We start from the raw sequence: 22801 nt of genomic DNA, 5'->3' as shown, positions 1-22801 counted from the left end.
AACAGTGTTTTCTTTTTCGTTTCTTTTCTTTTCCAGGTTATTTTCATTACTTTTCCAAATTATTAAAAATCAAACCAAATTACTTAAATTTAATAGTTTCTTAAAATCGGGTTTCCCGCTCCTGTTGCAAACATATGTCAATCATTTCCTCCCATAGCTGCACCATCTTATTTAGTGTCCAGTTGTCAACCTTCATTTGCCGTTACATTCTTGCAGGTGACTGCATTTTACCACCTTACAAACAGCGCCTCTGTTACATCTTATAAATATAAAATCTATTTCACGTGTGTAGTCCTTCATATACATTGTTGTTTTGGACCTGGTGTGCTGGGATAATTAATTACTATCTTCCATTGTTCAGTTCTTTGCTGTGTTTAACTGGATGGTACAAAGTCACATTCCATTCCTTCCACTGTTCACCAACTAGCATATGGGCTACGGCCATAAATAACTCACAGAGAAACATGTTCAGTCTCTGCCATTAAAATTCCGCTCTGGAGTTCTTCCTTGGGACACAGTTATAAACATAATCTTTTCTCAAATTCAGCCTCTTGCTGGATCTACAGTTATACCTCCGGTTGCGAACATGATCTGTGCGGGAGGCGTTCGTAGCCTGAAGCGCCGCGTCTGCACTTGCGCGTGACGCAATTCAGCGCTTCTGTGCATGATGCCATTTTGTGCTTCTGTGCATGCGCAAGTGCCGAAACCTGGAGGTAACCCGTTCTGGTACTTCCAGGTTTGGTGCAGTCCGCAACCCGCAGTGTTCATAACCTGAGGTATGACTGTATTCAGCAGCCATTCATTCTCCTTCCTCTGCATTGCTCCATCACACTCCTGGTTCAATCCAAATATAATTTTAAATAAAGTCCAATCAACCTCGGTCGAGGACATAACAAAACATTGTTAAATTCCTTGCTGAGCATAAATCTAAAGCCTCTCCCCTCTTCTCCACGGTGACAGACAGAATAACATAGTCGTGGCTACACAAGTCTCTTTCATTTTGCAGGGGAGGACAAGAAGAGAGAAGACCATTTGAAAACCATATGAAAACCATATGAAAGCACCTTGTCTTCCCCCTTCCTTTCCCGGCTGTTGTAAGGATTCTCAATATTCAAAGAAAACATCCAGACACCTTCAAAGAGCCAAGCCCTTTCGGCAGCTGATTGCAGCCTGTTAGGAGCGCCACTTGATTAATGCCAATTGTCCAAATTATGGAAGAACGAACCAGAAATCATGTAGGACAGAGGCTCGTCCATGGCAGGGACACACTCCCAGATCGCACCCGTTCTGCCTTTCAAGTTGGCATACATGGGCTTAAGTGGCACAGCTGGGTGCACTGAGCTCCCCGGACCCCACTGGGGAACAGTGTCAGGATTTTTACCTCATAAATCCTGGCTTTCCCCTGCCTGAACCTCCCCGCTGCCCGCGGAGGGCAGCGAGGAGCAACCACCACTGACTCGTGATGTAGCTGGAAACCCAGAGTATAACAGTGTTTTTTAGGCCCTGGAAAAAGTAGAAAGAACTATAGGGGGACTCAGTGGCTGGTAAGGATGCTCTCTTGGTGATGTGACAGCTCTAGAATTATTATTTTTTTGCAGGGGCTTGGGCAGATACCCCCCGTGGGCCATCCTTGCCTCTGCCATCATTCTTGGGCAGGGGGATTGTTTTTTTTGGGGGGGTTGGTGGAGGGTGTTCAGACCCCCCCCCAACATGCACACATAATATACATAGAGTCCAGTAGACCTCTAGGTTTGTTTAACTGATTTTTATTATCATTCTTATTTTAAATGGTGTGGCTTTTTTGCTAAGACCCAAGATCAACAGTGGATTGATTTCCCTTTGACGAATAATTGAAACTTTTTATTGAAAATAGTACTAAATCAGTGCTACCCGCTCCATGCCTACAGTGGTCATACTGATATGGCAGAGAACAGGGCGAGGGTCAAAAGGCATTGTATTCATAGTCACAGTATCCTGTAAACAGTGGCTCTGCCCGGATTCCTCGCCTGCAACAAAGAAGAAGAAAAAGCATATCAATGGAAGATCACACTGCTTTACAAACAAAACAAAAAATAAATATGCTCAATGAAGATGTGCTTTTGTTTTTTTTTTATTTCACAATATTTACATATAGCTTCTAAGCAGTTTACCAAAAAATCAAAAACATTTAAAATGATCCATAAGCGTCAAAAGAGATCGAAGAACATTCAAAAGACAAATGCAATCAACACTGTGCAAAAAGAAATTAAAACACACATCCGCATACTGCATACTAACAGCGTTCTGAAGACACCCCTCAAGCCTTTTTTAAATCATCTGTCAATCCACAGAGAGACCATGGAGTTCTGAGAACATGTGCTGGAAAACATGACTTACTTGGATTCTGGTGAGTCACTGAATCACAGAACTGTAAAGCTGAAAGGGACCCAAGGGTCATCTAGTCCAACCCCCTGCAATGCAGAAGGAATATGCAGCTGTCCCTTATGGGGATTGAACCTGCAACCTTAATCTTATCAGCACCACACTCTACCCAACTGAGCTATAATTTTGTCTATCTTTTATTGCTCCAGTCTCTAATAAGCAAGGGTGGGAAGGACTGGGGCTCCTCCGATGTTGTTGGACTCCTGGTCCCATCAGCTCCTGGCCAGAATAGCCAAGGACCAGGGAAGATGGGATCAGGAGTCCAGCCACAGCTGCAGAGCCACAGCTGCTCTAAACTAACAGCAGCCATTCCTTGGTACATGGAGATCTCCTTTTAGCAACTGACAGCTGCTTGCGTTAAGAGGGGGAAAGTTCAGAGGCAGCCTACTCTGAAAACCAATCGACATGGGGGCAAGGAGCTTTCACGCCCTAGCTTGGGGGCTTCCTAGAAGCATCTCGTTGGCCGCTGTCAGAAAGCACAACATTCCCAGATACCTGTGGGAAACCTGCGAGCAGGACCCGAGCAAAGGAGCCACTCTCCCCTCTTGCAATTTCTTCTCTGCTCTTATGTTCTTATTAGTTGCGGCTGATAAATAAATTGAGCCTACATGTCCAAATATTGAATGATATTGTGGGCTTCCCGGAGGCAATTAGCTGGAAACTGATTATGTGAGCCTTTGCTCTGTTCTAGCAAATCTCTTACTTTTCTTTCACTGTGCAAAGAGAGTTCGGGAACCATGGTAACACTGCACTATGCCTGCTTGCTCAGAAGTAAGTCCCACTTAAATGAATGGGACTTACTCCCTGGGTAGCTCAGTTGGTTAGAGCTGCTGCTTCTTCTTTGGCGATCCCTCGTAGCTGAGTAAGATTGTTTTCCATGAACATGGTCTTAACGGTGAGTCTGTAAGTGACTGTGGAGGCCAATTCTGGATCCACACGTCCTTCCACAGTGACATAGGTTTCCGGATGGGAGTTGATCACAGTGAGGGTTTGCCAAGCGTGCCTTCCTCTTAGCACGTTTCTCCCTTGCGTCCTGAGTTCAAGCGTCTTCAAAGCCCATGACACCTTTGGTAAAGGCTGTTCTCCAACTGGAGCGTTCGCAGGCCAGTGTTTCCCAGTTGTCGGTGTTTCTACTACATTTTTAAAGATTTGCCTTGAGAAAGTCTTTTGTTGACCACCTGCATTACGTTTCCCATTTTTAAGTTTGGATAGCTCAGTTGGTGCTAATAACGCCAAGGTTGTGGGTTCGATCCCTGTATGGGACAGCTGCATATTCCTGCATTGCAGGGGTTGGACTAGAGCAGGGGTCGCCAAGGTTTACCTCGCCTGGGCCGGTTCACTCCAGCGGAGATCCCTCTGTGGGCTGGATTTTCAGCATCTGTGTCTGTGCAGACGTGATTTTTGGCGTCTGCGCAGATGTGATTTTCGGTGTCTGCGCATGCACAGATTCAATTTCCAGCGATGTGGAAGCGAGTCCCCATGCTGTGCTGTACTGGTTTAGTGCAGTGCATGGGGACTCACTGAGAGGGTGGCTCGGTTCGGGGGCGGCTTGGGGGCCGGTTAAATGACCCCCGTGGGCTGCTTGTGGCCCACGGGCCTTAGGTTGCCGACCCCTGGACTAGAGGATCCTCAGGTCCCTTCCAACTCTGTAATTCTATCATTCCCAGTCAAGCATGGACAGCAGCTTAACAAGGCCTGCCTGGTCTCACTAACTGGCACACAAGACTGCATCAACCTTATCGGCCAAGCCATGCCCACCTGCCCTGCGCCTGGCATAAAATACGAGGAGCAAGGCAGTTACAGGTTTGCTGGCACCACTGATCTATGTTCTGCAAGCGTTGACAATCAGCTGGTTGCTGAGGTTTGCAATGTACTGTGCTTTTACCCACACGGTTTGATTTCAAACAGTGCAGGGACCAAAGTAGGTCGCCTGGTGTCACAGCCGGTGATTGACAGATGGCCAGATCCAGTTCCCCACCCCAGCGTACAGGATTGCTGCCTGAGGTGCATGGAAATCTCAGGACATCAAGCACAAAGGCCTTTGTATATCCAGCTACAGCTCACAAGTTCGTCTGGCCCTTTTCACTCTCCATGGCTAATGCAACGGTCACGTTGCACGTTCGTTCTTGAGAGCCACAGGTGCAAACAAAGCTTCCCAGAGGGCTCAGCAGAGAGTTTTACCTGAGGAGGGTGCACCGGAAGTCTCCCAGCCTCCTATATGCATCCTGCAGGTCTCGGACCGTTGCGTTGCTCCAGAGTCTCTCGGCTACAGCCCCAGCTCTAGGCCTTGAGGAAATAAAACAGCACAGCCCTCACGTCAGAAACTATGACAGGGCTGGTGAAAATAAGTCACAGCTGAGGAGCAAGCACTGAAACCTGGCGAAAGAGGCTCCTGGGTTAAGCTTAAGGAATGGCATGCTTGCTTGGAACATGAGAATTCTGACCAAAACGGAAACAGGAGCGGAAATTGTCACTCTTTGCTTCTTCATTCCATGTCCAGGACAGAAATCAATCCAGCAAACACAACGATGGATCTGGTAGCGGGAAGGAGGCCGCCTCCTCCATTGCAATCACGGCATTTAAGCCTTAAAGCTAAAGGCCAACACAATCCGGAAGTAAAATAGAAATAGAAATAGGCAGACAAGATATAATGGGAAGAGCAAAATCTCCTCTACACATATTAAGAGCAAATGGAAAAAATCCTCTGCAGGGACTAAATTGCACTAAATTACCTTACACTTGTTTACACTGAATTACATTTGCCATTTTAATGCCCAAACGTCCTTTTGCATCTTGTCACTATCTCTTTTTTTTTGTATTTTAACAACTCTGAACCAACTTAGTATCATCAGCAAACCTGGCCGCCCCTCTCTCCTCCTGGGAAGCCAGAGGTGTCAAGGACACATTCCAACCAGGCAAATGAGCGCAAGAGGACCTCCATCAGAAAATGTGCCCCTACAAGACAAGTTGTGCCTGGTTTAGTGACCGCTGATCTTACCAGAGTCTTGGGGTTAAGTTTGTCACATCCACATATTCACCCCACATGCAGGCCTCTCCTCCAATCACCAGCTTCTTCTGTTCTGGGCTGCCTGTCAACAAGATGTATTCTTCAAAAAAATGTATTTAAAACAATAACATCTAAAACATTAACAACATCTAAAAACAGTCACATACCCTCACAACCATTAATTTCAATTGCCTGGGTGAACCTCCCACCCACCCCACTCACACATGAAAACAAAGACCACCACAGCCAACCACAAATGAACAGCCATACCCCAGGCCAACCCCAACCTCTCTCACCATCAAAGGAACACAAGTGAACAGCAGAGAACCTGCACAAGCAACGCTGACACCAAACCCCACATATAGTAAGTAAAATAGAAACGTCGCCACCCGACCGCACCCCCCCCACACATCTTCCCCCCCCCAACTCTTTCCCCCTTTTCTTCCAAATGTCTCAACAAATGAAACTGATTTGTAAAAATGTTACACGGGGGGAAAAATACGAGAGAGAGACATTGCACACACTTTTGTAAATCAATAAAATCTTTAATAAATTGCCTGGGTGAACCAGAATACCTTTAACTACCTCCTGATGATGAGAGAGACGCACCACATGAGGGAGGGCATTCCACAAATGGGGAGCCACCACCAAGAAGGCCCTGCCCCTGTTCTGTGCCAACAAGGCAACACCCAGTGGTGCCACCACTAGCAGGGCCTCCCCTGCCAATCGTAGGGCCTGAGGGGGTCAAGACTCAGGGAAGCGCTCTTAGGTGGTTGGGTCACAAGCCATTTAGGGCTTCACACGCAAGGGCTGACACCCTGCGGGCGGGCCTGGTGACTCACAACCTCTCTGCCTCACAGCACCCAAGATAGCAGGAAAGCCAACACCAAGAACGTACCTTCAAATGCCAATGGCTCCACCTGGTGAACAGCCATCCAATCCTGTCCATAAGAGATGTGGTTAAGATACCAGGGGGCAGAGAGAAGAGCCCGGTAGCCGGCTTTGGTGACGCGAGCCATCTCTGCTTGGTATGTCCCCGCGTTCTCTCTCCACACGTGTATTAGGGTATCAGGCTTCACCTGTCCAAAAGAGAAGCAGGAAGGGAAGCACGTCAGAGACCAGAGAAGGGCCCTGCGTTCAGTTAAGACAGCAGGGCGGCCGTGGAATCATGGGAAGCCGCAACAGTGACGCCACGTGAATTACAGCCATTCTAAATGGAGAGCTTTATCCCAGCTGCTATCTGCACCGGACTTGAACTGAATTTATAAGCAGGTGCTGTTGTTGTTCCAACCTGCACAGTTGCTTTCGTTCTTATTGCTTTTTATATGCAATGGTTTCGACCGCTTTTTATACCTGCAACTGTTATATGTCTCTGATATATTTATATATATTTTATATATGTGGTATCTGAAGAAGTGTGTGCGCACACAAAAGCTTATTACCAGAACAAATTTAGTTGGTCTATAAGGTGCTACTGGACAATTTTTAATTTTTACTTCGACTGCGTCAGACCAACATGGCTACCTACTTGAATCTAGAATCATGGAAGGCACCACATTGAGCTGCATGAAATGGAAGTCCATCAACCTCAGTATCTGAAGAAGTGTGCATGCACACAAAAGCTTATACCAGAACAAACTTAGTATATAGGTGCTAATGAACAATTTTTTATTTTTTTGTGTTTTATATATGTTTTTTATTGTATCGTAAATCACTTTGGCATGTTCCATGGGAAGCAATGCATAAATTAAATTGATAATAGTAATAAATTAGAAAAAAAATAAGGAAACCAGAGAGGGGATAACGCTTTGCCCACCACTGTTATCCTGACTAAATCCTCACCCCAACACTCTCGCACACCCTGGGACACCCCAGGATCACCATTCATCTGATGTGTAGCATGTGCTTAATCAGACGTACCATGTGATTGATATGCATGCATTGATTGGCTCAGATGTATGAATTATTATTATTATTATTATTACAGTCATACCTCGGGATGAATACGGTTCAGGTTGAGCATTTTCTGGTTGCGCTTCACGGCGACCCGGAAGTAACGGAACACGTTACTTCCGGGTTTCACTGCTCGCGCATGCGCAGACGCTCAAAATTACATCATGCACATGCGCAGAAAGGGCGAAACACGACCTGTGCAGTCGTGTGTTACGTTTGCTTCAGGATGCGGATGGGGCTCCGGAATGGATCCTGTTTGCATCCAGCGGTACCACTGTATTACTAATATTCCTAATATTAATATTTGTATGCTGTCCTTCATCCAGAGATCCCAGGGCAGTTCACCACAGAAAAATACAAAATGAGAACACAAAACAAGAAGAAGGGGAGCCAAACGGACCAAACACACATAGGCTACATGCAAAGCTCAATGTTCCAGGCACTCCTGTAATACAGGAACAGCCTGAACGGGACAGTGGCAACCTATTCCTCTTTAGAGAAAGATCAGAACAGCTTAGTGCTTAAAGAGAACAAAAGGTGGGTCAGAAACGCAAAGCGGCTTTGGGAGAGGGGAGGCAGAGAAGCAGCATTGCAGATGAGTAGCAGCTAGAAAGAGCCAAGCGGCGCATGAGATCAAGCACACTTTTTGTGATATTCTCTCAGCTCCACTGGCTGCCAACTCATGCAGGCCCTGGGTTAAGGAATCGGTGCCCCTCTAGGTGCCATTGGTCCCAGGCAGCAGGGCCAGGATGAGACTTGTAGGTGATGAAAGATGCATTCATCCCTAAGTGATGAGCTTTGATACAGAAGTCCAGCAAGAAGCCCAGGCTTGGTGCAACCACGGTGGGGATGTGCCAATGAAGAAATGGCTCTTATTCTGGCCTCTCAGAAACGTAACTGCGACCTTGACCCAGCCCAGGGGTAAGGAACCTCTGATCCAGGGGTCAAATGCAGCCCTCCAGGCTCCTCTACCTTGCCCTTGGGACTCTCCCCAGGCTACACACCCCTCCAAGCTACTGTATTTTTCACTCTATAAGACACACTTTTTCCCCTCCAAAAATTAAGGGGAAATGTGTGTGCTTCTTATGGAGCGAATGCAGGCTCTATGGCTTCGCGTTGCTTTCGCTGAAGCCAGGACAGCAAGACTCTCCTGGCTTCACGGATAGCCACAGCGGGAGGAGAAATGGAAGGGGCTCCGTTTCTCCTGCTGCTTTGCTGAAGGGGCGCTGGGTAGAGGGAGAGAATTTTTTTTTTCTTGTTCTCCCCCTCTAAAACAAGGTGTGTCCTATGGTCGGGTGCGTCCTATAGAGCGAAAAATATGGTACATCCATTCCCACCTGTAGATGCTGAGGATAGAACTTTGGACCTTCTGCATGCAAATCAGATGCTCTACCATTGAGCTGCGGCCCTTTCAGGTACTTTGCCTAGAGAAGGAATACAGTCATACCTCTTGTTACATTCGCTTCATGTTACGTTCTTTCAGGATACGCCCCACAGCAACCCAGAAGTACCGGAAAGGGTTACTTCTGGGTTTTGCTGCATGCTCATGCGCAGAAGCGGCAAATCGCGACCCGCTAACACGCAGACGTGGGTTGCGTTCTGCTCATGTTGCGAAAGGGGCTCTGGAATGGATCCCGCTCGCAACCAGAGGCACCACTGTATATGGGAAGGTTGCAAATTCAACGACACTCCTGCTCAGCAGCATTTGGTGGGGAGAGGGGCAGAGGGATCCACAGGATGCAAACGTTCTTCCTACATGTAATTGCTCCGCTACCACGACTTTTGCCCAGCTGTCCACATAAAAGAGAAGGCGAGGGGGGGCGAGGGGGGTAAGAAGAATTTCTGCTAAACCATGCAAGAAGCAGATCCATATATTGGTTGGTGGAGGGGAGAGAAAGTTGTGAATAGGACACAGCACCTGGAAATTCACCTAGAGGCCTTCTCACCTTCACTCCGTTATCAAAAACTTCCTGCCATACCGCGTAGCCTTTGTTGTAGGAAGAGACTATATCCAGCAGCCTGGAGTAAAGAGAAACAACTACTGAAAAAAGGAGGTGTTTCCCATCCTTCCCCCATTTATTCCTACTTTGCCTATATTCTAGGCAAAGTACCTGGACAGGCCATAGCTCAGTGCTAGAGCATCTGTTTTGCATGCAGAAGGTCCTCAGCTTCTGCAGGTAGGGCGATGCATGGTTCTTCTCTGAAAACCTGGAGAGCTGCTGCCAGTCAGTGTAAGACAGCACTGAGCTAGATGGACCAATGGTCTGACTGGGAGGATACCCAGAGCTTACAGAGTTAACAGCTCAAGGGGAATGACGTCCTGTCATTGGGGGGGGGGGGTGTTTGCATACGGGTATTGTACTTTGTGATGTGAACGTTTTTACTTTCTGTTTTGGCTGTGATAGGAGAAGCATCATGTCTCTGCTCTCTCCTGGCTGATTTGTTGTTTTGCTGCTGTACAATAAAGCTTTGTAGAATAGAAGCAGCTGTTGTACGAGAGTTTCACTGCACGGCTGAGATTCCTTCCGCACAGGCACACCGCTGCTCAAGATACTCTGCTCTAACTGGGAGAAGCAGATTGGCGCAGTGGAAGCGGACTGGACGCCACAACAGTGCCGCTGTTCGCAGCCTTGACGGACACTCAACGGAACACTGGCCCAGGATAAGGCACCTTCCTGTGTTCCTTCATTTGCACTCCCAACTCAAAAAGCTGGCTTGGATAGTCATATCTTAGCTTAATAAACCAAGATATGAATGAGTCAACAAAGCACCTTTGCTCCTTATTTTGCACGAGCTGCAATTAATTAATAAGTTGCCCACCTGTTCCAACTGAAAAACTGTAATCACCAGCTTTGGAAAATGTCAGGCTATTAACTTCAAACCATGGTTTGTTCTAAAAGTGGTAACCATAGTTTCTTATTTGAACAAATTGGAGAACCACACAGTAAGCCCACAACTTATGTGGGGGTTACATTCCAGGGACTGTGCCGAAAGCCAAAGCAACTGGGGGAGGGAAAAAGAAGAGGCTCAAGTGATACTAGCCAATCCCAGCTACTCAGAAGTAGGTCCCACTGACTTCAGTGGGGCTTACTTCCAGATAAGAGTGTATAGAATTGCAACCTAACTTGGATCAGTTCTCCAAACAGTTCAAGAAAGGGGCAAAACCAAAAAGGACTTTAGGTAAATATCTTGAGATTTGGAGAGGTGGTGGGAGATCAGAGTTTTGATAGTCTCTGCAAGTATTTTTTTATTTACATTTCCCTGGGGAGGCCAAAAGCAGAGGAATGCACTGTACAAGAAGCATCACCTGGAAGACTGGGGTGATCTTCCAACATCTGGCAGCAGTCCCTACAGCTTCTGCTCTGTGAAAGCCCCTGAGCGAGTGAGAGCAACGGTCCTTACCTCTGGATGTAGAATGATTCCAGCTTGGTATAGTCTTCGCCAAACCCCATCTTCTGCATAAACGCCTGGACATCTGGATTGGACTTCCTGCATGGGAAGGAGAGGAGCCAGATCAGAACCACAGAACAGGCAGCACCCACCAAAGGCTCTGAATGGCTTTCTCCGAGGGTCAACAAAAATAAAAACAAGAGCAGGCCTCTCATCCTGCACACATTGGGTGATTTATTACGTAATCACAGTGAACTGCAGTATACAAAGTGGAATCCTCCCTTTCTTTTAGCAGAATCCCTTTTGATTTTGAATTCTTTTTTAAGCAAGCATGATTTGCTCCGGAGGGTAGGACCCGAAACAACAGCTTCAAGTTACAAGAAAGGAGTTTCTGATGAAACATCAGGAAGAACTGTCTGACAGTATGAGCTGTTTGACAGTGGAACGGACTCCCTTAGGAGGTTGTGGACTCTCCTTTTTTGGAGATTTCTAAGCAGAGGTTGGGTGGCCACCTGTCATGGATGCTTTCATTGAGATTCCTGCATTGCAGGGGGTTGGATTGGATGACACTTGGGGTCCCTTCCAACTATATATCTCTATGATTCTAGCCACTCCAGATGACAGGAAGAAACCTGAAAACGATGGGCAGAGCATGCCTACTGGTCAGGAAAATCTGCCTTTCTTGTGGATATCTATAATTAAAATGCTCCGGATATGTAGTATGATGGAAAGTAACAGAGATGGAAAGGGAGACTGTATCTGATGGGCATGTAAATATATTGTGCTTGTTTTATGACTTGTTGTTCTTTTGGCGTAACACAATCAGCCAATTACATATTAAAAATATGAGTCATTGATTTGTTGCTTGCATGGATGCATTTATCTAGTCAATTTTATGGGATAGGGAAGTCAGAAAGGGAGGACCAAACAGAGTTTCAGCAATTCTGATGATGGGTGGAGGAGTTTTTGAAAGATTCACAACATCTCCCAAGAAAACTGTGAGAGAGAAAGAGAGGGGGGGGGGGAGAGAAGAGAAGAAACACTTATGGTTCACAGCAAGAAAGCTGTACATGTACAACAAAACTATTATCCCAGAAGACACAGGTCACTGAAACTAGCCAGCTTCTCCCCCACCTCCCTGTCACTCCCACTCCAGATCCCTCCAAGAAATCAAGACTTGCCAGCATGTGAAGTCAACCTCATCTCCTCCCAGGTGAATGTAGAAGTCTGGAAACACAGAACTGACTTCGGCAAAAAACTTGGCCATGAACTCGTAAGTTGTATTGAGGATGGGGTTGACTGGCCCGTAGCTTCCGGAGGGATTTGGGCCCGCATAGCAGGGAGTCAATAAGCCTGGGATGCCTAAGATGAGAAAAAACAAAAACAAAAGCAGGGGTGGGATTGAGGTGGGGGGAGTCTGCTTAAACACATGGAGCAGTGGACAAAAGAAAAAAGCAAGCTCTGCATGGGTGGCCCTAGAAGATGAGGCACTGGTCCCCTTTGCCAAAAGGGACCCAATGGAAAGACTTATAAAGCTAAGAATAGCATGCAGAAAGTTACAATTTACTAACAGCCCAATCCTAACCATGTCTATATATCAGAAGAAGTGTGCATGCACACGAAAGCTTATACAGTACCCAGAACAAACGTAGTTGGTCTCTAAGGTCTCCTCTCTTCCTCTGAAAGTCCAACACCATCTCCTTTGTCTTGCTGATATTAAGGTGCAAGTTGTTCCCTATGTAGATATTTTTTGGACCTACCCTCTTTACACTGATTCATCTCCACCTGTTATTAAACTCATTATGGTGGTGTCATCTGCAAACTTAATAATTGCAGTAGACGGGTCAGATGATACACAATCGTATGTATACAATGAATACAGGTAGGGACTTAGCACACAGCCCTATGGTGTGCCAGTGCTGATTTTAAGGAATTAGATGTTACATATAATGTTAAATACATTAGATTTACACACTGAAAGAGTCATATAAGCACCTGGTTCAAACAGCTACACATCTAGCACACACCTTTCAGCCAGGTGGTTTTCGTTTGTGTTCAGATCCTAACTCTAGACTCAGAATATACATTGGCTCCAGGAACCACTAAGTACGCCATTCAGCTGGTCGCTGCAGCCCAGCTCTTACCTGGACCCCACGAGAGAGTATGGCCAGGAGTGTCAAATTCGGAAATCACCCTGATCCCACGCAGCCGGGCATACTCAATCACTGTCTTCACATCTCTGGCAGTGTACACATGGGTGGTAGGGTGGAAGGCTCCCTGGAAAGGCACAAAGTCACAACATCTTACTGCCCTACAAGTCTTGTTCAAATTGTGTCTAGGCTGGAGTCCTTAAGAGAAGTGGATTATTCAAAATTCTCACCTAATCCATCTGCACTGTACATTTAAAGCAATATCATGCAACTTTAAACAGTCATGGCTTTCTGGGAAGTGTAGTTTGTTAAGTGTGCTAAGAATTCCTAGGAGACTCCCTAATCCTCTCTCGGAGCTACAATTCCTAGAGTGGTTTAGCAATCAATCCCTCTTTCCCAGATAACTTTGGGAACTGTAGCTCTGTGAAGATAATGTGAGTCTCCCAACAATTCTCTGCACACTGGAAAAACTACAGTTCCCATTATTCGGGGGGGGGGCGGGCACAGTACTGTTTAAAGTGGTATGATACCGCTATGGGCCTTCAGCCTGGCAGAGATATTTCTCACCCTCAAAAGTTTAAAGAAAGACAAGCAGAGCGCCATCTCCAGGCTTTGGAGACTCTTTGGGAAAGACACCCTCCTTCTAGGAGTCTGTACCTTCACTGCCATTTTCACCAGCTGTTCGGGCTGCTCCTCTTCCTCATTGCTACCACCTACCGGTTTTTTCGCCCTACAGGACGCACTTTTTCCCCTCCAAAAATGAAGGGGAAATGTGTGTGTGTCCTATGGGGAGAATGCAGGCTTTCGCTGAAGCCAGGCGAGTGAGAGGGGTCGGTGCGCACCAACCCCTCTCGCTCTCCAGGCTTCAGGAAGCTATCTGCAAGCCCTGGGAGCCCGGTGCGAAGTCGCGCAGCTCTCCCACAGCTTGCGGAGAGCTGCCTGCATCCTGAAGCCTGGGGTGCGCTGAGCTCAGCGTGCCCCAGGCTTCGAGCTTCGCGCAGCTCTCGGCAAGCCGTGGGAGAGCTGTGCGACTTCGGGTAGATATCCGCAAGCCTGGGGAGACCGGCGCAACTTCCCGCCGGGCTCCCTAGGCTTGCGGATAGCAGCCTGTTCTGGGGGCTGGGGTCGGGGGAAGCTCGGGCTTCCCCCGCCCCATCCCTGCGCCGGGGGGGGAATAAAAATTTTTTTCTTTATTTCCCCCCCCAATAAACTATGTGCGCCCTATGGGCCGGTGGGCCCTATGGGGCGAAAAATACGGTACTTTTAAAAAAGGGATGCCGGTGGTGCTGTGGTATAAACCACTGAGCCTCTTGGGCTTGCTGATCGGAAGGTTGGCGGTTCAAATCCCCGGGACAGGGTGATCTCCTGTTGCTCTGTCCGAGCTCCTGCCAACCTAGCTGTTCGAAAGCACGTCAAAGTGCAAGTAGATAAATAGGTACTGCTCCGACAGGAAAGTAAACGGCATTCCATGCGCTCTGGTTTCCATCATGTTGTTCTGTTGTGCCAGAAGCGGTTGAGTCATGCTGGCCACATGGACCAGAAAGCTGTCTGTGGACAAGCGCCGGCTCTCTCGGCCCAAAGCGAGATGAGCGCCACACCCCATAGTTGCCTTTGAGTGGACTTAACCGTCCAGGGGTCCTTCACCTTTAGATTTTGTCTACCACTTGCTTACTTGTCAGGCAGAGAGCCAGTAAGCAAGGAGGCAGTGGCATCTACCACTCCTCCTGATTGCCACCATGATTTAGTAGGTCCAGGTAAAAGGCAGGTGGACAAGCCTGTTTCAATGGGGTGACAGTAAGAGCTGTTTGACAGTGGAACGCTCTCCCTCGGGAGGTTGTGGACTCTCCTTCATTAGAGGTTTTTAAGCAGAGTTTGAATGGCCATCTGTCATGGATGCTTTGGATGAGATTCCTGCACTGCAGATTGTTGGAACTACATGACCCTCAGGGTCCCTTCCAACTATGATCCCATGCTTCTATAAGAGGAGGAGCAGGTCCAGGGAGCTCATCCATGGGTCTCCTGCTAAGATATGGACACTCAACACATGCTTGACCAAGCCGATCCTTGGCCGGATACCTGAGGTTAAGTACTTAATTCGCTCCGGAGGTCCATTCTTAACCTGAAACTGTTCTTAACCTGAAGCACCACTTTAGCTAATGGGGCCTCCTGCTGCCACCGCACCACCGGAGCCCGATTTCTGTTCTCACCCTGAAGCAAAGTTCTTAACCCGAGGTAATATTTCTGGGTTATCGGAGTCTGTAACCTGAAGCGGTATGTAACCCGAGGTACCACTGTATACTTCAGATGCACGCAACGCTGCAGTTTTCCAGAAGGGCATAAGCATTAGGTTTCAACACAAACACTGTATTCCCAAGAATTTCCTAAACAAAAGCAGGGGTGAGAAGGGAGGTCATGTGTAAGTCCCTTGCCAATCCCCTTAAGGGATTCTTTGGTAAACTCCTTGTGCTGACTTACCTTTTGGCTGAGATCTGGGAACGTCACGCTCTCGTACGGAAAGGATGGGTCGTCCACAATGTGCCAGTGGAACACGTTGAATTTGTTATAGGCCATGGCATCCTAGGGAATTGGAGAGCAGCACACACAGTCCTGAGAGATTGATTAGCAACAGATGCTGGCTGGCTTTCTCAACAAGCAGCCCTGCAGAGCTCATGTGGGGTCCCAAAAGTGAGATGTACCCTGGGTGCTGTTTGTCACTGGACATCTTCCCCACCCACAAATCTAGGGATGGGGAGAGCCCTCTGGATGGTGTTGGACTGAAGTACCCATCATCCCTGACCAAAGGGCATGCTGGCAAGGACCAACGGGAGCTGGGAGTTCAGTGAAATCTGGAAGGTGACAGGTTCCCCATCCCTGCACTAAACCATGCCTGAAATCACCTTTCTACTCCAACATGGTCTACATTCATATATAAAAGGTAAAGGTAAAGGGACCCCTGACCATTAGGTCCAGTCGTGGCCAACTCTGGGGTCGCGGCGCTCATCTCGCTTTATTGGCCGAGGGAGCCGGCGTACAGCTTCCGGGTCATGTGGCCAGCATGACTAAGCCACTTCTGGCGAGCCAGAGCAGCACACAGAAATGCCGTTTACCTTCCCGCCGGAGCGGTACCTATTTATCTACTTGCACTTTGACGTGCTTTTGAACTGTTAGGTTGGCAGGAGCAGGGACCGAGCAACGGGCGCTCACCCCGTCGTGGGGATTCGAACCGCCAACCTTCTGATCGGCAAGTCCTAGGCTCTGTGGTTTAACCCACAGCGCCACCCACAACCCCCATTAATATATAAATTATTACAATTACTAAGACTATTCAGAGGGACTTCAGAGGCTCCACCTTATGCTTTATCCAGTCCCACAAGTCTTCCAAAGCAAAGCAGGCAGCTAAAGCCAGAGCCTTTTCAGTTGTGGCCCCTGCCACCGGAATTCCCTTCGCAGGCAGGTTTGCCTGGCGAAGCCTGCATTTTCTTTCCAGGATGAAGCAAAAATGCTTTACTTTGCCCAAGCTTTCTTGGGGGTTCTGTTTCGTTTGTTAATACTCCCTCCCTTCCTTTTTACGTTTTATGTCATATATAAACCCCTGGATGCAATTAAACCTAAACATTGCAGAAAAGGAACATCCTAGAACCTTTCCTCTGGCGCTGAGCGCTACGTTACAAGACAATCTGCTGCCAGACACAACATGTATAAATGCAACAGTGCCTGTGGGCGAGAGTGGAGTCCATAGGCACAGCTGTCAGAAGCAGATTTCTAAAGAGAGATAGCAGGGTTCTGCACTGTTTTTTAAAGCAGATCCACTTCCTGCCCTGATGGGGTCATTCCAGTCCACGTGCATTTCCTCCCAGTTTTAACCCCTTCTCATTCTTCAGGCTAAAACTGGGATTACTGCGTTATTGCAGGACCCTGTTGCACTATATTAGGCCTGCAGAGATCATGGCAAGTGGATCTTGGCCCGTTTCAGGAGTACCGTATTTTTCGCTCCATAGGGCGCTCTTTTTCCGTCTTAAAAACTAAGGGGGAAAGTCTGTGCGTCCTATGGAGCGAATGCAGGGGGGAGGCAGGCAACAAAAGCCCCCAAGAGCTGCACACAAGTTTCACACAGCTCTTGTGGGCTTTTCCCCAGGAGGGAGAAGGGACTGACACGGCCAGTCAGTCCCTTCTCCCTCCTCGTAGAAAAGCCTTGCGCAACCTTTCCAGCCGGGGGAGGCTGCGCAAGGCTAAAGAGGAAGCCAAGGCAGCGAGCACGATCCATCCCGCTCGCTTCCTTGGCTTCCTCTTTAGCCTTGCGCAGCCTCTCCAGCCGCGGGAGGCTGCACAAGGCTAAAGAAGCCAACTTTTTAAAAATCTATCTCTACCTCTTTTTCTTTTTTCTTCCTTTCTCCACCCCCTTCTTTTCCTCTGGATCAGTGTTTTTATCTAGATTAACGTTTTAGTTTGGAGGGGGGGATATTATAAAAAAGGAAACTTTGCAGCTTTTATTTTAGTATACAATAAAAACAGATTAAACAAAACACAAAAGAAGGAAATAGCATAGAAGAAGAGGAGAAAAGGGAAAGGGGGGGGGATACAAAGCCATTTACCAGAGGTAGATCTTAACCCTTGCCTCACCTGGGAGCTTCTCTGGGCAGGAATTCCCTCGGCTTAAGTGGGGTGGGGGAAGAGTGGCAGGTAGGGGGGTACCTACCTAGACACTGAAGCCACATGTCTCTCCGATGAAAATTGGGAGTGGGCATTGCGTGAAGTGGCTGTAGATCTCCTGCTGCAGAATTGTAGGACCGTATAGAGTTGGGAGGGCCATCCGAGGGTCATCTAGCCCAGCCCCCTCACAATGTAGGAATCACAGCTAAAGAACGCCAGGCAGATGGTCCGCCAACCGCTGCTTAAAAGCCTCCAGTGGTGGAGACCCCCAACACCTTCCGAGGTCATAGAATTGCAGGGTTGGAAGGGAACCCCAGGAGTCATCTAGTCCAGCCCCGGTGGACAGCGGGCACGATCCATCCCGCTGCACAAGGCTAAAGAGGCTGCGCAAGGCTAAAGAGGAAGCCAAGGCAGCGAGCGGGATGGATTGTGCTCGCTGCCTTGGCTTCTTCTTTAGCCGCGCTGGAGAGGTTTAGCTCCCGGCTGGAGAGGTTGCGCAGCTATGGCAGAAGCCAAGACACCCAGCGGGATGGATCCCGCTTGCTGTCTTGGCTTCTTTGCTCTTTGCGGCTGGGGGCGGAAATAATATTTTTTTCCTTGATTTCCCCCTCTAAAAACTAGGTGCGTCTTGTGGTCCGGTGCGTCCAATAGAGCGAAAAATACGGTTCTATAGCAGTGTTTCTCTAGCTTGGGTGTTGGGGCTACAATTCGCATCATCCCTCTAGAATTTTCCCAATCTTCCAACTCAAACAGGTTAATTCATTTTCCTTTTTACATTAAAAAAAAAAGGCCAAAAGGGGTTCTCTGATTATTACTAATAAATGTCAGCAATAGAGCAGAAAAATCTGGAGGACCACAGTTTCTACACTTCTGATTCGGATGATCATCTGAACAAGACTCGTGAGTTTTCCAGAAAGACTAGCAACACTAAGCCAAATTCACATACCAGTGTCTCCAGAATTGCTCTCAAAGGCAAGTAATGGCGTGACGTATCAAGCAGCAGACCTCGGTGAGGAAAGCGGGGAAAGTCAACTACATCTGTCTTGTTTATGCGGAACTGTGCAGGGGAGGAGATGAACGACAGTCAGGAGAGTCTCCAAAACCCTTCGATGGCAAAGAGCATCCCCAGGGCCCAGGCCAGTTTCTACTACCGCAGCCTTCCCCAAACCTGATGCTTCCTTCCACCCCCACCCAATGTTGTTGGTTCACATCTCTCATCACATCTGAGCATGCGTCTTCTGCCTGGCATGGGGCAGCTGCTCCAGGTTTGCAAGTCTGACGGGCATGCCCTGAAAATAAATGGTATTTGCTGGATTATTCCAATCAAACACCCCAAAAGCAGAAGTTAGCAGCTACTTCCTCTGCCCCGTCATCTCAAATCCCTTGCCTGAGGGAAAGGATGACAGCTGGCAGAGGGCATGGTGGGAGTGAAATGCAACCCATTTGACTCAGGAACTGGGCGTTCTTGAACTTAGCCTCTGCAGCCGTTTTTTCAGCTGGCCCTGCTGAGCCTCATTGTGGGTAGAGGTGGGGAAGGATATCCCATGGGCTGTAATTCAGATGTTCTGTGATTCCAGTGCAGTGAAAGGAGAGCCTGCAGGATCAGGCCAACGGCCCATCATGTTTTCACAGTGGCCAATCAGATGCATCAACATCACCAACCACGGAAGATCCATATACACTCACCACCCCATCATCGTCTCTCCAGGCGAGTTGGCTGAAGGTCTCCAGCCCTGTGGAACAAGGCAAGATCAACTTAAATGTACATGGTTTAAAAACAAAATATGGGAGCGTAGAAAGTTGTCTTCTACTGCATCAACCCATTTGCCCATTGAGCTCAGCCAGCTGGGAGTGGCTCTCCAGGATTTCAAGCAGGGAGTCTCTCTCTACCTGCAGAGGCCAGGGATTGAACCTGTGCCCTGAAGCATGCAAAGTAGATGCTCAGCTACTGAGCTATGGACCTTCTGCTTACACAGACCCTTACCCCTGAGCGCTCCCCATACAGTTTGTGCTGTCAGAAGCATCTGCGCATCCGAAACGGTCAGCTTATCTGAAAGAGCATCAAACAAAAGAGTTGTTAGGACTTCTTAAAATGTAGCCTCTCTCAGAATTATGCCAGTACAGTGGACGCTCGGGTTGCGAACGTGATCCGTGTGAGATGCATGATCGCAACCCGCAGCATTTGCAGCCCACGTCTGCGCACACGCGGGTTGCAATCCGGCACTTCTGCGCATGTGCGACCGCCAAAACCCGGAAGTAACCCGTTCCGGTACTTCCGGATTTCGGTGGTCCGCAACCCGAAAAAACGCAACCTGAAGAAGCTGTAACCCGAGGTATGACTGTATATAGGGAACCTCGGATAGATAACAAGTCTGTTCTTCTAGGTTTATAGCAGGGGTCAGCAGAAGGCAAATAAGGGATCTATACTGTGATTATCAGCAGCCTAGAAAGGGTTCCTGACTCCCAAATGTTCAGCAGCAGCAGCAACAAAAATTCACTCCCATCAATTTGGCCAGTCTTCCGCAACCTGGTGCCCTTGAGGTGTCTGGCACTTCAGCTCCTATTCACCCCAACCCGCATGGCCAGAGGTCAGCGATGAGGAGATGAAAAGTTCAATCATATCTGGAGGGTCTCCGTTTGACCTCCCCTGCTCTTATTCTTCCTAAAGTACATAGGGCAGTCTCTGAAATAAACAAACATACCCTAATTCAGCATTCAGTGAGCGATGTCTGTGCAAAAGGTAAAGGTGGGGTTAAGTCCAGTCAGTGGTGACTATGGGGTTGCTCATCTCGCTTTCAGGCTGAGGGAGCTGGCATTTGTCCACAGACAGCTTTCCGAGTCATGCGGCCAACAGGACTGAACTGCTTCTGGCGCAACGGAACACCGTGACGGAAACCAGAGTGTACAGAAACGCCATTTACCTTCCCACCACAGCGACGCCTATTAATCTACTTGCACTGGCATGCTTTCGAACTGCTAGGTTGGCAGGAGCTGGGACAGAGCAACGGGAGCACACCCTGTCGCGTGGATTTGAACTGCTGACCTTCTGATCGGCAAGCACAAGAGGCTCAGTGGTTTAGACCACAGCGCCACCAATACCTGCACTGAAGCAGCTCTCGAGCACAGTTGCCCAAACACAGTAGCCCACACAGCTCTGGAGGTGGTGCTAAGACACTTGGTTCTCTTACAGCTCTCTGAGGAGTCCAGCGAAGGGTAGCCATCACACCCTGGCTCAGTGACACTCACAAGAAGCTCATTACAGGGGTCCTCAGAGTGGGCGTTCCCTGCGAAACACAATTGAAGCAAGAAAGAAAGAACAAATGAAAGATCACAGATAAATCATTGTCTCTGCTAGCACAGGAAACACCTGTCAATGAATTTGGGCAACAATTACACTTATTTCCCCCCTCCCCCTATAATATTATGAAAATTATTGTTAGGGCTGAGAATATGGTGACCATTGTATCAAAATTGTATTGATGATGGTACAATATAAAATTGAATTGCAATAGTAAAGAATATGTGTCTTAGGCATAGATTTATGAGTTTTTAATTCACATTTTTCTTTTGCTTGTCCACGCAATTTATTATCTGAAATAAAAGAAACCTCCTGTCCGTGGTGTTTGATGCTGCTCGTTCAAACATCCTGAGATCTTCCGGCAGGTGTCATTGTCAAATGATATGACAGGTGTCCACTACTACCTACATACATTCCAGAAACAACTGGAGGTATTTTTGTTCCAACAAGTTTCCCCAACTGCATGGGTCTTTACCACGAATGTCTGCTTTGTATGGCTCTACTTCTATTTGAAACACCTTTGCTGTTTTTGTGCTTTTAACTGTTTTGCATTATCTTTAGGGTACATTGCCCTGAAGTTGTTGTTCAGAAGGCAAATAATGAACCACATTCTAGCTGGGCCAGAGGCTAATGCGGGAAGAGCAAGAAATATAAAACTGACCTTTGTATACCAGGCTAGTTGCTACACCCCCCCCCCTAATTGATTGCAAGAGGTACAACCAGAGTTCAAGGACTCATTTGAGTCAGACAACAGCAGCAACAATGCATGGAGGGTGCCAAGTAGGGACTGTGAAGGGGCGTGGCCTACAGAGGGTTCTGGGGGCCAGATAAAAAGTCTTAGAAATGCAACTAAATAAACATGACTTGCATTATTTTGGACAACAGCATTATTAGTGTAGGGGTACATTTTAAAATAACGCACATGACTGTGTTGATACTCTTTTTTTCCCTACACATACACACATCCCAAACAGCAGCGGCACCTCGTACCATAATATTTAGTTTATCAGAATGAGTACAAATGAAATCCTTTGCATAATTTTCACAGTTTTAAAACTGAAATAAAACTGCTGAATGCAATGCTTTCTACAAACAGGGGTCAGACTCGGCCACGCTCGGAGCTTTCAGTTCCCCAGCTTGGAAGGGAGGGAGCGGCGTGCCTCTGGGCATGCACAGAGTTCCCCTCGGCAATCAAAACCCGCAAGCCCCGTCCGGGATGGCAAAGCGTGCAGATATGAAAGAAGAGCGGTGCTTCTCCTTGAAAATCACCCTTAGCCCCCCAACCCCGCCTGACCTGCGTCTTCGAGTCCGGGAAGGAAAAGCAGCGCCCAGTAACGTCGGAACGCCTCGTCCAGCACCGAGCAGCCGGGCCCCACGGCCGACGAGTCGGCATAGCCGAAGCGGAAGCTCCGGGCTCGGAGGCGGCAGCCTCCCTGGGCAGCCTGGAGCAGCGACTGCGGTTGCGGCCACACGGCAGCGGCGGCGACGGCGGCGAGCAGGGAGAGCAGCGCGCAACGGAGCCCCGCCATGGTCGCCAGCCGAGCGCGCGGAGAAACGCCGCCGAGCGGAGGATGCGGCGCAGCGCAGCGGGAGGGGCGGGCGGGTCATGTGACCGTGCAACAAAACCGGTCGGAGGGGAAGCGGGTGGTGCCCCGGGGACAAGGCGGAGTCGGGGAGCCGCCCGTGCAAACGAGCCTGGGGGGGAGAGGGCGAGGGGTTTGCAGCCCCCTCTCCGCCTGCAACCAGCGCCGGATTTACATATAAGCTAAACAAGCTCTAGTTTAGGGCTCCACTCTCTTGGGAGCCTCCCCAAAAATTAAAGGAAAACACAAAGTGGATGTACATTTCCAAAATATAAGAACCAAATAAAATAAAACCTACATACAGCAACAGTGTTTTGTGTGGTGTAGGCTCCTGTGATGTAAGTCAGGG

General features: G+C 48.3%; 1 protein-coding gene across 1 annotated transcript; it reads right to left on the bottom strand.

Moving 5' to 3' along the window:
• Positions 1-1750: 1750 nt before the first annotated feature.
• HEXA (hexosaminidase subunit alpha) lies at positions 1751-22413 on the bottom strand. Its single transcript, XM_080980418.1, has 14 exons — positions 22164-22413; positions 20760-20855; positions 19556-19621; positions 19258-19304; positions 18518-18628; positions 15397-15498; positions 12916-13048; positions 11949-12133; positions 10784-10866; positions 9328-9400; positions 6327-6507; positions 5420-5510; positions 4603-4707; positions 1751-2006 (listed from the first exon to the last, which is right to left on the bottom strand). Exons 1-14 carry the CDS (start codon positions 22396-22398, stop codon positions 1943-1945), a joined length of 1572 nt encoding a protein of 523 aa, XP_080836544.1. The 5' UTR covers positions 22399-22413; the 3' UTR covers positions 1751-1942.
• Positions 22414-22801: the final 388 nt, after the last annotated feature.

Source organism: Podarcis pityusensis (genome assembly GCF_964106645.2).
Source record: "Podarcis pityusensis genome assembly, chromosome: 14".
Lineage (NCBI taxonomy): Eukaryota > Metazoa > Chordata > Lepidosauria > Squamata > Lacertidae > Podarcis > Podarcis pityusensis.
The sequence above is the reverse complement of the archived record's forward strand: the minus strand, read 5'-3'. Positions and strand labels throughout refer to the sequence as shown.